Source organism: Pristiophorus japonicus, chromosome 14 (assembly GCF_044704955.1).
Source record: "Pristiophorus japonicus isolate sPriJap1 chromosome 14, sPriJap1.hap1, whole genome shotgun sequence".
Taxonomy (NCBI): Eukaryota; Metazoa; Chordata; class Chondrichthyes; family Pristiophoridae; genus Pristiophorus; species Pristiophorus japonicus.
This window is the reverse complement of record NC_091990.1, coordinates 10,542,356-10,556,167: the sequence shown is the minus strand read 5'-3', so window position 1 is coordinate 10,556,167 and position 13,812 is coordinate 10,542,356. Positions and strand designations below refer to the sequence as shown.

Below are 13,812 nucleotides of genomic sequence, written 5' to 3'. Positions count from 1 at the left end.
TGTCAGTCCTGCCATCCCAGGAATCATTGAGGCAAAACAAGGACAGCATCTACTCATGAATAATTCTGATGCAGAAACATAGAAGTATGAAATGAGAAAAATGAATTCAGTTCATCTAGCCTGTTTCCTTTCCAGACTTCGCACAATCTGCCCGGTTAGACTCGATTTGGGCGATTACGAGATTATTTTTCTTACAAATCTAGTCATGAAGGTTAGAAGAATGGGAGGTGATCTTATTGAAACATATAACATTATGAGAGGGCTTGACAGGGACGTTGTTTCCCCTTGTGGGGGTATCTCGAACTAGGGGGCATAGTTTCAGAATAAGGGGTCACCCATTTAAAATTTCTTCTCTCAGAGGGCCTCTACCCCAGAGAGCTGTGGAGGTTGGATCATTAAATATATTTAAGGTGAAGATAAGACAGATTTTTGAACAGATAAGGGAGTCAAGGGTTATGGGGAGCAGGCAGGGAAGTAGAACTGAGTCCGAGATCAGATCAGCCATGATCTTATTGAATGGCGGAGCAGGCTCGAGGGGCCAAATGGCCTGCTCCTATTTCTTACGTTATGTTTTCATCTAAATAAAATACATAGCTACGTCCCAAATCGCTTTCCATTTATGAAATCATGAGTAGCACAGGCTACATTTCTACAGTACGAATAAAGCAGATTGAGGGTTTCTACACAGCGCTCCAACCTCACAGACAAACCAGTTTGGGTTTGTATTATCATCCCATTCCCTCCAAAAATACCAGGGGACAAGAACAAAGTGAAGGAAATTTGAGGGCAATGTTTAAATGATAAACCGGTGGTCACCGAGCAGACCATGACCATCCCGTTAGGGGATAAGAATGGAAAGCTGCTGCCCCAAACTCAGAGTCGGTCACAGCAAGTAGAAAGGCTGATAACATTAGTACTACCACGTGAATAACCTTCATCTCTCAGCTAGTGAGGCAGAAACAGCTTAATTGAAAATGACTTTTTCCATTAAGCTGAATGTCTACTAAGGGTGATGTATGAGGAGGTTATTGCATCCACAGAGATAATGATAGCAGTATCAGCTAAGCTCTATCTACACCATTATTGGGAAAGGACGGCAACTTCAGTGAAAAATAGAGTTGGAAGATAAAAGTGAAAGGTCTGCAATGCAATGTAGTAAGAACATAAGAATTAGGAGCAGGAGTAGGCCATTCGGCCCCTCCAGCCTACTCCACCCTTCAATATCATGACTGATCTTCTTCCTCAGCTGCACTGGCCGTTTCCACTGGACAACATTGTGGTACTAAATGAATTGGAATACCCAAGTCACATAATCTGAATTCATTACAGCCCCCCAATTATCCATTAGGGACAACAATGAAAAAACAGCATTGAAACTTGTGACACAGCAACACCGAAGGGATTTAGATTGCTGTTTTACAAGAACATTTCCAATGAGAAAACTAACCAGGTTGAACACTTCAGAATACGGTCAATACTTGGAATTACAAATAAATCAGGTCACAAAGAAATTGATCAAATGAACTTTTGTGATATACAACAGGATCCGCTGTGTAACTATTCATGTAAACAACTGCTGATGGTAAATGTGCATGAACTGTAGAGGCAATTTGCTTTGTAACAGGTAGAAACCATTTAAAAAAAAAAAATACAAGCCGGTTAATTAATACTGGGTTCTCCTGATCTCTAGTCAGAAACTTACAAGCACGTTCTATTGATTAGATTGCATTTAGATTAGTGAATAGTCAGAAGTTATTGTGACACTAGTGAGTTATCCACTTTTCCCACCTTCTCTTTATTTGTGCATTCTGGAAACTTTAAAGTAAGGTGCTCAAATGGCCTAGAAAACATTCCGGGAATCATTGTCCAGTAGATTACTCATTATACACAGCCATAAAGATTAAAGAGGAAGTGGAAGTGGACATCAAATCAGCAATTCTCACTATGCTGAACATCATAGTTTAGGAAGAAAATATCTCTAGCTATAAAATTCGTGGTGCACGAGTGGGCTTTTAACGATAATTTATTAAGTATGCATGCGCACAATTCTTGTATGCAAATCAAGTATGCAAATCAAGTAACTTACATGCTCCACAAGAGGTGAAATAGCAGCTGAGTTCACAGGCCGTTCGGTCCTGAATGACTTCAAGTGTTCTAAAGTTGCAGAATCGAAGAGCTGGTATACAGAAAGATTAAGAACACTTCAAGACCATTGAAAAAGCAACTAAATTTACTGTGAATGAAACGCACGTTTACAAAGTTCAATGTGACTTGTCATGGATGGATGATGCAAATCAACGGTATAATCACAAACTTTAGAGAGAACGCTTGCCTCTGGGGGAATTGCATGGTTGTGGCGGGGGAAGGCGGGGGGAATATTAATGGTGTACAGTGTCTGGGTTGGCTTATTAGGCCTGATGGACTTTCATCACCCTCTTTTCAGATGGCACGAAAAACTAAAATACGAGAGAGAGATCATTCCTTCGCCAATGTGCTTGCATTACCCAATAAATAAGTTATCCAACAAAACCCTCCATATGCCACACAAGGTAAATGTCGCTTTGCATTGTAATGATTGGATCTGTAATCTAGTTTACATTCAATTTAAATTCAAAACACAGTCAAATGACAAAAATTTAAATTCGTAGACTGGAACAAGAATTAAAATCAAGTTACTGTTGACAATGTTCCTTGTAATTCTTTTGTGGGCTGCGTGGCCCATTCAGAATTCTGCGTGGTTTTTCAATTTAAAGGCCGGCTCACCGGCTTGAGCACTGCGCGGGACCCCCCGGGGCGCTGCGCGGGACCCCCCCACCTTCCCGGGACGCTGAGCGACCACGCAGCTTGAAAAGAGCATTAACTGTTGAGTTAATTTGCAGGAAGAAATCATTTGTATTTATATCGGAGTTAATGGACTTTACTCTGGAATGAATTTGGATCGATTAACATTTAATCCCTGTTCATTCAATATTAAGCAACAGATACACAAAGATTTTAACCACCACAATTGTGCATAGCCCAATGGGCTCCCAGCCAAATTCTCATCATAATGCAGAAAACCTGCATACAACGACTGGAGCTGTTTCATTTAAGCTTAGTAATATGCTTAAGGCTTGCTTTTACCAACATTAGACTTTTAAAGGACATCATAGATTTTTTTTCATTCAGTTAAACATTAAAACACATGTAAAATAAGGTAAGTTTATTTTTAAAACATGGAAATATATTTTTCAAAAAATGTAATTTTATCTTAAATATTTAATTAAATGCCATTTTGATTAATTTTAAGTATGTGATGTTTTTAATTTATTTTAAGGGTATGTGTATTTTAGGGGTATTTCCATTCATACTTATGGGGTTCCGTGCTTTGTAATGTATGTACGAAGTATGAATGGGGATCTCCCTTTTTTTAAAATTCGTTGCCAATCTTTCCAATTCTTTGTCAGATCATCTTGTCAGATTACAAACGCCAGAGGTCACCTTGCACACATCAAGCCCTTTCTTTCATTGGTTGGGCCGGCCCAGGTGATCCCGTGGCGCTCGTGAACCTCATGCACCCCCTGGGATACGCAGGCCTTCATGTAGAGGCCCAGGAGCAGGAGTGTCCGAACCTCCAGAACAATCAGGTGAGTGCGTAGAATTTTTGCAGGTTGGAGGCCCTGAATATTCTTGCCATCCGAGGGCCAAAGTATTCTTAATCTGCTCTAAACCACTCTGCTTTGCAGTAATACTTACAGCAAAAAGCAGTTAACGTTGCAAGAGGACCCATGTAAGATCCTCTTGGCAGAACAGCTCTGATTAATAGTTGATTCTACCTGGCACCACAATGCAAGTTGCCATGTTAACATTGCATATTCAAGCAATGACAATTCTAGTCAACCTCCTCCCAAGGTAACCCCCATCACTGATAAAGAAAGACTTGCATGTATATAGTATAGTGCCTTTCACCACCACCACCGGACGTCCCAAAGCATTTTACAGTCAACGAGGTACTTTTTGAAGTGTAGTCACTGTTGTAATGTAGGAAATGCCGCAGCCAATTTTTGCACAGCAAGCTCCCACAAACAGCAATGTGCTAATGACCAGATAATCTGTTTTAGTGATGTTGATTGAGGGATAAATATTGGCCAGGACAGCGGGGATAACTTCCCTCGCTCTCCTCTGACAGTGCAGCACTCCCTCAGAATGGCGGAGGAGTGTCGGCCTAGATCTCTGGGACTTAAACCCACAACCTTCTGACTCAGAGGCGACGGTGCTACCCACTGAGCCAAGGTTCAGCCAAAAATGGTTCACTCCACACGACATTAGAAAGCAGCTGAGTATACTGGATGCAGCAAAGGCCACGGGCCAATGTAACATCACAGCTGTGGTGCTAAAGCTTTAACAGAGGGAGCTGGCCCCATCCCCATTCCAGTGCAGCTACAGCACTGGCTTCTACCTGAAAATGTGACCAGGTATGTCTTCTCCCCTCCCCAAAAAGCAGGACAAATCTAACCCGGTCAATTACCACCCTACTGGCCACCTCCCAACCAGCCGCAAGTAATCAATAGTGCCAGTGACACCAACACACCGATCGGCAATGTTCAGTTAGTGTTCTGCCAGAACCATGTGGCTCCTGACCGTGTCCCAGCCCTAATCCAGACACGGAAGCAAGAGTGGAGTGCTGGTGTTCAGAGAGCAGCCGCCAATGACAGCACAGCAGCATTCAACTGAGTAAGACACCAAGGAGCCTTGACAAAACTGGGACAACCAGGCTGATCAAATCCTACTTTTAAACAGAACTCCCCAATTTTAATATTGCATAACAGACTTTGCACACAATGTATCAATCCCTCTCAGATTAGAGCAGTGCGCTCTCGGAGTCCGGCTGAATCCACAGCTAAGTTTGCACTAGAACAAAAATGACAAGCGGTACATGTGAATCAATTAAGTGCTAAATAAGAAAACATTGCTTACCTTCGCAGTATTATCCTTTGAAGCAGTGATACACATGGTCAGGTCTAAGGACGTCTGGAGGTCATTAATTTGTTTGTTGTGTTCTTTTATTTTTGTCATTACTTCCCCAGACTGTCAAAGATGTAAAAAAAATCAATAAATCAAAATAAGTGAAATGTTAATAATTGCAAAAAAACACAAACAAATCACCATCGCTTAAGTCTTATTTTGAAAAGAGATATTTAATAACAGACTCCAAATTGACAAAGGAGGACTCTCTCAATGGCTCAAATGCACTGACTGATGTAGAACAGACACAAACCAGCAACACCCTTTTCGTGTAAATACGTTTCCCTCCAAACATTAGTGAACAAGAGTAAAGAGCATTATCTAGAATTGGTAGTGCCGAGAAGGCTGAGGGCCAACCTATTGGAGGTTTTGAACATTATGAAAGGTTTTGACAGAGTGGATGCAGAGAGAGTGTTTCCACTTGTGGGGAAGAGCATAACTAGAGGCCATCAATATAAGATAGTCACCAAAAAATCGAATAGGGAATTCAGAAGAAACCTCTTTACCCTGAAAGTGGTGAGAATGTGGAACTCGCTGCCACAGGGAGTGGTTGAGGCAAATAGTATCGATGCATTTAAGGGGAGGCTAGACAAGCATATGAGGGAGAAGGGAATACAGAGTTAGATGAGAAGGATGGGAGTAGGCTCGAGTGGGGCAAAGACACTGGCATGGACTGGTTGGGCCGAATGGCCTGTTTCTGTGCTGTATAACCTATGTAATGCTGTTGCACTGAAATGGAACTGCAGTTCTTAAAATGCGTTCCAAGTGAAAACAAGCTGTAAAGGACATCACTACGCAGGAACGGCCACTAGAAAGTCACCATTCTCGAGACTAGTGATTTTTAAAATGGATGGATCTAATTTTTTTTTTTTTAAATATGACGTATGCGTCGCTGGCAAGGCCAGTATTTATTGCCCATCCCTAATTGTCCTCGAGAAGATGGCGGTGAGCCGCCTTATACAACTGAATGGCGTGCTCGGACATTTCGGGGGGCAGTTAGGAGTCAACCACATTGCTGTGTGTCTGGAGTCACTTATAGGCCAGGCCAGGTAAGGACGGCAGATTTCTTTCCCTGGGTTTTTAATGACAATTTGGCAATCTCACGGTCACCATTACTGATACTAGCTTTTTATTCCAGAATTATTCAATGAACTGAATTTAAATTCCCCAGCTGGTGTGGTGGGATTTGAACTCATGTCTCGGGATCATTAATCCAGGCCGATCATACCCCTAAACCAAAATGTCTTATTTGAGGAACACCTTTAAGGTCTTCAAAAGCAATAGAAGCAACAATATTCCTCGCCAAGAGTAACATTAAACTAATGTACAGGGCGATAATGGAAAGCAAAAGGAAGGATCAGAAAAAGTGGACAGAGAAGCTCAATTGTCACATTGGGGCAATCACAATTTAAAAGCACTTCAGAATCAAACAATGATGGCAGATGCTGCAAATTCTCAGGTTACCACGGTAACATTGCAGATCAATAGAGCAGGCAAGATTATCTTTAATTTCTAGCATGCGAACCAATTTTTGAAAAGATTCCACAGAAATCAAACATGGCTATGTATTAAATTTATCACAAATTCACTACGCTTTTACATTATTAAAATTATCTTGGTGACACTTCTATGTTTCTATGGATGACTGGTGGATTAACAGAAATGACCAACAACATAACCCAACTTTATCTTCTTTCCTGCATCATGACTGATGAGAAGAAAAAAAAGAGGCAAGTTTTCAAATCCTCCAGCCCTGCAACTCTCCAAGAATCTGGGCTCCTCTAATTCTGCCTTCTTGAGCATCTCTGATTTTAATCGCTCCACCATTGGTGGCCGTGCCTTCAGCTGCCGAGGCCCTAACCTCAGGAATTACCCCCACCGAAACCTCTCGGCCTCTCTCTCCTCCTTTAAGATACTCCTTAAAGCCTGCTTTTCAACAAGCATTTGGTCACCTGTCCTCACTCCTCCTTATGTGGCTGTATGTCGAGTTTTGTTTGGTAATGCTCCTGCGAAGATCCTTGGGACATTTTACTTTGTTATAGGTGCTATATAAATACAAGCTGCTGTTGTGGTTGTCGGAGAACTCCTTGTACAACACTTTTACTCCGCTACGAATTCAAATGCCACAGAATTGTGATATAGTGGTCGCTGATAACACATGGTCCATTTACCCCATGTAACTGCAAAGCAAATACAGGTTGGATCTCCGTTATCCAGCACCAACCTCGTCCGGCATGATTCTGGTGGCCGGGGGCGCATGTACAGAACGCGGCCAACCTCCGGGCCCACCTGGGGCACCAACCTCCTCCCCCCCCACCTCGGGCCGCCGCCCCCCCACTCCCCTCCCGGGCTGACCTCCCTTTATCTGGCAAAATCCCTTACACGGCACAGGCCAGGTCACGAGGGTGCCGGCGGGAGGTTCAACCTGTAGTTTGAATTAATAAGATAATTTCCTAGTTAGAAACATAGAAAATAGGTGCAGGAGTAGGCCATTCGGCCCTTCTAGCCTGCATCGCTATTCAATGAGTTCATGGCTGAACATTCAACTTCAGTACCCCATTCCTGCTTTCTCACCATACCCCTTGATCCCCCTAGTAGTAAGGACCTCATCTAACTCCTTTTTGAATATATTTAGTGAATTGGCCTCAACAACTTTCTGTGGTAGAGAATTCCACAGGTTCACCACTCTCTGGGTGAAGAAGTTCCTCCGCATCTCGGTCCTAAATGGCTTATCCCTTATCCTTAGACTGTGACCTCTGGTTCTGGACTTCCCCAACATTGGGAACATTCTTCCTGCATCTAACCTGTCTAACCCAGTCAGAATTTTAAATGTTTCTATGAGGTCCCCTCTCATTCTTCTGAACTCCAGTGAATACAAGCCCAGTTGATCCAGTCTTTCTTGATAGGTCAGTCCCACCATCCCGGGAATCAGTCTGGTGAACCTTTGTGCAAAGACTATTGCATTTTGAGTGATAAATGAAATTAACAGCATTTTATAATATACTCAGAACAGCTTTTCTAATTTTGATCAATCATTAAAAAAAAATTCTTAGCTATCTATCCTCCTCTACCCAACAAGAAGAAAATTGAAATAAACTTCTGTGTAGCTCCAGACAACATAGGAATTACAACAGCATAGGTAAAGTCTGAATGATAATCAGGTCGAAGTCGCAATGGTATTAGTAGACACCTGGACAAGGAGATCAGTCGAGCATAATAATGGAGGTTGTACCGACAGGAAATGTTGGAAATACTCAGCGGGTCAGGCAGCATCTGTGGAGAGAGAAACAGAATTAACGTTTCAGGTCGATGACCTTTCGTCAGAACTCACTGACCTGAAACGTTAACTGTGTTCCTCTCTCCACAGGTGCTGCCTGACCCGCTGAGTATTTCCAGCATTCTCGTTTCATTTTAGATTTCCAGCATCCGCAGTATTTTGCCTTTCTCTTATAATGCCAGTTTGTGAAGTAGTAGCTGCCGTTTGCCCTTTTTTATTTTTGCCTTTTATTATTTTTGCCTGCATGATGGATATCCCTCATTTAATTAGATTTTTATTTTATTCTTTATTTTTACCATATTCATTTCCATTCCCACCTTCAGTCTATTGTGCATGCTCATACTATTTCTTGGGTCAGTTTGGTTCAATTCCTGCTGTTCTGAATAATCCTCTGATGACTCCTTTTTCCATTGTGCGCGCTCTCATTTAATGCTAGTAGAGGGAAATTTGCCAATAATTCTCAAGGAAAGTGATCCTGTGCTATAACCTAAAATGATTTTACAACAGTATAGGCAAACTCCCTACCTCGCACACACCAATAGAGGCAGCAGTAGAGATGGATCATACGTACCACATCATTGTATGAAAGCATATGGATTCCTGATCTACTTTTTACTTTCAAAGGGTCAAATGGCCTATTCCAAGCTCCTACTTCTTACTACAGCTGCTACAAAACTGTATTCATGGCTCGTCATACACACAGTCTGATTTCAGAAGGATAGGCCAGCAATGTTAAAACTAGAAGCATTGGTAAGAGCATAAGAATTAGGAGGAGTAGGCCATTCGGCCCCTCGAGCCTGCTCCGCCATTCAATAGCATCATGGCTGACATTTGATCTCCAATCCACTTTCCCGCCCGATCCCCAAATTCCTTGATTCCCAGAGAGTCTAAAAATCTATTTATCTCAGCTTTGAATATACTCGATGCTTCTGCATCCACAGCCCTCTGGGGTACAGAATTCCAAAGATTCACAACCCTCCTCATCTTCGTCTTGAATGGCCGACCCCTTATCGCGAGACTGTGCCCCCTGGTTCTAGACTCCCCAGCCAGGGGAAACAACCCCTCAGCATCTATCCTGTCAATCCCCCTCAGAAACTTTTATGTTTCAATGAGATCACCTCTCATTTTTCTAAACACCAGAGAGTTATAGGCTCAATCTACTTAATCTCTCCTCAAAGGACAACCCTCTCATCGCAGGAACCAATCTAGTAATAGCTATTTACTTTTGTCATCATTGTTGCTTTGCCTCTGCAGGCAGAGGTGATGATCCGTGCCTCAGGAAGCGTGAACACCACTTCATTTATATTACAGTGTTGCCACGAGATGCTAGGCAAGCATTCTGCCGTTTCCTCTTACCTTAGCACTATACTGGACCAATTCACCATTCTCATGTCCTGCAATGACAAATTCTCCAAGAGGCCCCCAAACAGCACTGGTTATTTTTGAGTCATTGGCTGGAACCTTCATGTATGGTTCATTATTACCTAAAGATTAACAGGGAAATTAAAAAGGAAATTAAAGCTTCTAAAACAATTTAATAAGGAAAGACGTGCATTTATATAGCACCTTTCACGACCTCAGGATGTTCCAAAGCGCTTTACAGCCAATGATGTACTTTTGAAGTGTACTCATTGTTGTAATGTGGCAACCAATTTGTGCACAGCAAACTCCCACAAACAGCAATGTGATAATGACCAGATAATCTGCTTGGGTGATGTTGATTGAGGGATAAATATCGGACAGGACACCGGGGATAACTTCCCTGCTCTTCTTCGAAATAGTGCTATGGGATCTTTTACGTCCACCTGAGTTTGTAAACGGGGCCTCGGTTTAACGTCTCATCCAAAAGACGGCACCTCGGACAGTGCAGCACTCCCTCAGGACTGCACTGGAGTGTCAGCCGAGATTTTGTGCGCATGTCTCTGGAGTGGGACTTGAACCCATAACCTTCTGACTCAGAGGCGAGAGTGCTGCCCACTGAGCCATCGTACCCAATTTAACTTTACACTAGGCGGCCTACAAATTACTATTGTGGATTAAATTGGGTGCATGCTATAACGCAATAATCAGTGAATATATCTTACGAGTCAATGAAAAACAATCCCACACAATGAATTTGGCATCATTGGCTAAAAAGATGTTGTGTTCCCATTAACACTATCATCTATTTTCACAAGTCCCAAATCATAAGACACCAACAACTTGCATTAAAATAGCTCCTTTAACACAGAAAAATCTGAGGAAAAAGAAAAACTTGCATTTATTTTGCACCTTTCACGAACACCGGACGTCTCAAAAGCGCTTTACAGCCAACAAAATACTTTGGAGTGTAGTCACTGTTGTAATGTGGGAAACGTGGGAGCTAATTTGCGCACAGCAAGCTCCCAGAAACAGCAATGTGATAATGACCAGATAATCTATTTTTGTAATGTTGATTGAGGGATAAATATTGGCCAGGACACCGGGGAGAACTCCCCTGCTCTTCATGAAATAGTGCTCTTAGGATTTTTTACGTCCACCTGAGAGCGCGGACGGGGCCTCGGTTTAATGTCTCAGCTGAAAGACGGCATCTCCGAGTGTGCTACCCACAGAGCCACAGCTGACAGGAGAATGGGAACAGGTGCTGGGCCTTTCCAGGAGGTTTGAAAATAGTGACTGAAAACTCAAATGAATAAAGCCCATGTTTTGAAAAGTTTGCAAATGTGACGAGGGAGGGGAGGGAGTTCCCCAAGAGCAGGGTTGAAACATAGGGGTCAAGTTTCGGCCTGAGTTGCTCCTATTTTTTTGGAGCAACTGGTTTAGAATGGAGTATCTAAGAAATTGCAATTCTCAGCATTTAGTTTGCTCCAGTTCTAATCAGTTAGAACAGTTTCATTTTGGAACAGATTTTTTTTTCCAAAAGGGGGCGTGTCGAGCCACTTAAGCCCGTTTTGAAAGTTTAGGCAGTGAAAACTTACTCCAAACTAACTTAGAATGGAGCAAGTGTAGATTTTTGTACGCTCAGACAAAACCTTGCCTACATTAGTAAATCAGGCGTAAGGAAGGGCCGGGGGGGGGAAGGGAAATTTAGAAACATGAAACACATCACTTTTACAAATAAACAGCCATCGTCAATAATAAATGATAAATAAATCAATAAATCAAACAAAATTTTTTTTTATAACAAAAAAAAATAAGTTTCTACTCACCAACTGCAGCCCCCCACCACCATGTGTCTCTGTCAGTGCCTCTCTCTCTCTCTCTCTCTCTCTGTGTCTGTCTGTGTCAGTGTCTCTCTCTCTCTCTGTTTGATAGCAAGGGGAGGGGGTGAAGGAGGAGGAGGGGGAAGAGGAGGAGAGGGAGGGAGGGGAGGATGAAGAGGAGAGGGAGGGGAGGGGGCACGAAGAGGAGAGGGAGAGAGGGGGGCAGAGGAGAAACGGGGGGGGGGGGGGGAAGAAGAGAGGAGGAGATGGTGGGGGGGGGGCAGGGGAGGAGACGGGGGGGAGGAGGAGGAGACGGGGGGGAAAGAGAGGAGGAGACCGGGGGGGAGGGAGAGACGGGGGGGGAAGGAGGAGAGAAGGGGGGGAAGGAGGAGAGAAGGGGGAGGGAGGAGGAGAGAAGGGGGAGATGGGGGGGGGGGGGAAAGAGAGGAGGAGCCGGGGGGAGGAGGAGGAGACGTGGGGGGGGGGGGGGGGGAAAGAGAGAGAGGGGAGGGAGTATTTATATATACCCAAGTTCCTGTCTTCTGTGGAAATGTGGGTGTTAAGAATGTCGCTATTATTCATCCGTACCCACCATTACAACAGTGATTACAGTCAAAGTACTTCATTGGCTGTACAGCACTTTGAGACGTCAGGTGGTCTTGAAAGGTGCTATATAAATGCAAGTTTTTCTTTATTTCTATGAAAACAAATGCTCTGTACAAGAGGTCCATGAGGTTTAAAAAAATTAAACTGCGATACGTGACCTGATTTTACACCACATCTTAGACAGGGTTGCTCTGTAACTTAAAGAGCTTGCAATGTATTCGAGCAACAGTCTTTTAAATACTCTTTCAGGGACGATCAATCTTTGAAGGGAAGGGTTTTGGAATTCCTATTAAAATGCATTATCCTTACTGATTTGAGCAGAATCTCGGATGTCAAAAAAGCTGACATAACAATTGTAGCCCATCTGCTTGTCAGTCGTAAACATGATGATGTTGCCGCTGAAGTCAAACCCGCCGGTTCTGACTGCTGAGCTGGTTTTAAACAGAGCAAGCTGCTTCCCTGAGAATGGAAATGATCAATCTGATGAATGTGAAACCAACAGAGCCTGCAAAGTGTACAGTACTACAAACGGTAAAAATATACAAGAAAAATTGAATTAAATGCTCGATATATTTAACAAAATTAGCAAACCCAATTTTTTTTTCACAAATAGTCAGAATTTACAAACAAGAAACTAATCTGAATATGAAAAGTTCTGTAATCTTCATTAAAAAGAAGTTGATCGCCAGGTTTTTAAAAAAAAATTCATTCATGGGATGTGGGCGTCGCTGGCAAGGCCGGCATTTATTGCCCATCCCTAAATGCCCTCGAGAAGGTGGTGGTGAGCCGCCTTCTTGAACCGCTGCAGTCCGTGTGGTGAAGGTGCTCCCACAGAGTTGTTAGCGAGGGAGTTCCAGGATTTTGACCCAGCGACAATGAAGGAACGGCCGATATATTTCCAAGTCAGGGTGGTGTGTGACTTGGAGGAGAATTTGCAGATGGTGGTGTTCTTAAGCGCCTGCTGCCCTTGTCCTACTAGGCGGGAGAAGCTCGCGGGTTCTGGAAACTGCACGCGAATTCTTAAGCTGGCAAGATCTCCCCGATGACTCAACAAATATATCTGACAAGTAGCGAGCCACAGATCAGGAAATCCGCCATTCAAGCTTTGTTCTGTGCTGAGGTAGCTGATCTCAACCAGTGCCGTGGTAGGGCAGCCACAGTTGGGTTCAGTAAACTCAAAGTTAGGGAGAGGCAAGAGAAAAAGATTGCTCAATGTTGCTGGGTCCCTGATCATTATCCAGCAACCCTGATTGAGCCACACATGGGTGGACGTATGGGAGACGGGGTTAGGCACAGTTTTCATACTTAGCACATTGAACAGCATCCTTCGTGGTTTGCACATCAATAGTGTTCAATTGAGCAAGGTACCAGAGGATGCAATTTCTAGCTGGAAAGCAATGCCTTTCGAAAGGGAGGGAGGAAACTGGAAAAAAAAAACCTTACCTGGTGTAACAACGAACTAGTTGAGAACAAATGTAACTACTACTTTACAAGACAAGGAACAGTAATATTGCAAGATCTCACCTGTTTCACAGTCCCAAAGTCTGCACGAGTTATCTGCAGAACCGGTTAACACTTGTTTTGTGTCCCCTGATCATTAGATTAAGGAGAAAATGAATCACCTGTATGGAAATTTAAAGACACACACGCACTGGGTGCTGCAACAACTCCTAACCTGAGGAAGGACATTCTTGCTATTGAGGGAGTGCAGCGAAGGTTCACCAGACTGATTCCCGGGATGGC

General features: G+C 43.2%; 1 protein-coding gene across 1 annotated transcript in view; it reads right to left on the bottom strand.

The window, feature by feature from the left end:
• The window catches only part of eif3i (eukaryotic translation initiation factor 3, subunit I), a 33,796-nt gene that overhangs the window by 10,120 nt on the left and 9,864 nt on the right, over positions 1-13,812 (bottom strand). Inside the window, exons 4-8 of the mRNA XM_070898413.1 lie at positions 13,594-13,659; positions 12,379-12,528; positions 9,638-9,765; positions 4,957-5,067; positions 2,087-2,176 (exon numbers count right to left, since the gene is read on the bottom strand). Coding sequence (XP_070754514.1) covers positions 2,087-2,176; positions 4,957-5,067; positions 9,638-9,765; positions 12,379-12,528; positions 13,594-13,659 — 545 coding nt within the window. The remainder of the gene's footprint in view (positions 1-2,086; positions 2,177-4,956; positions 5,068-9,637; positions 9,766-12,378; positions 12,529-13,593; positions 13,660-13,812) is intronic.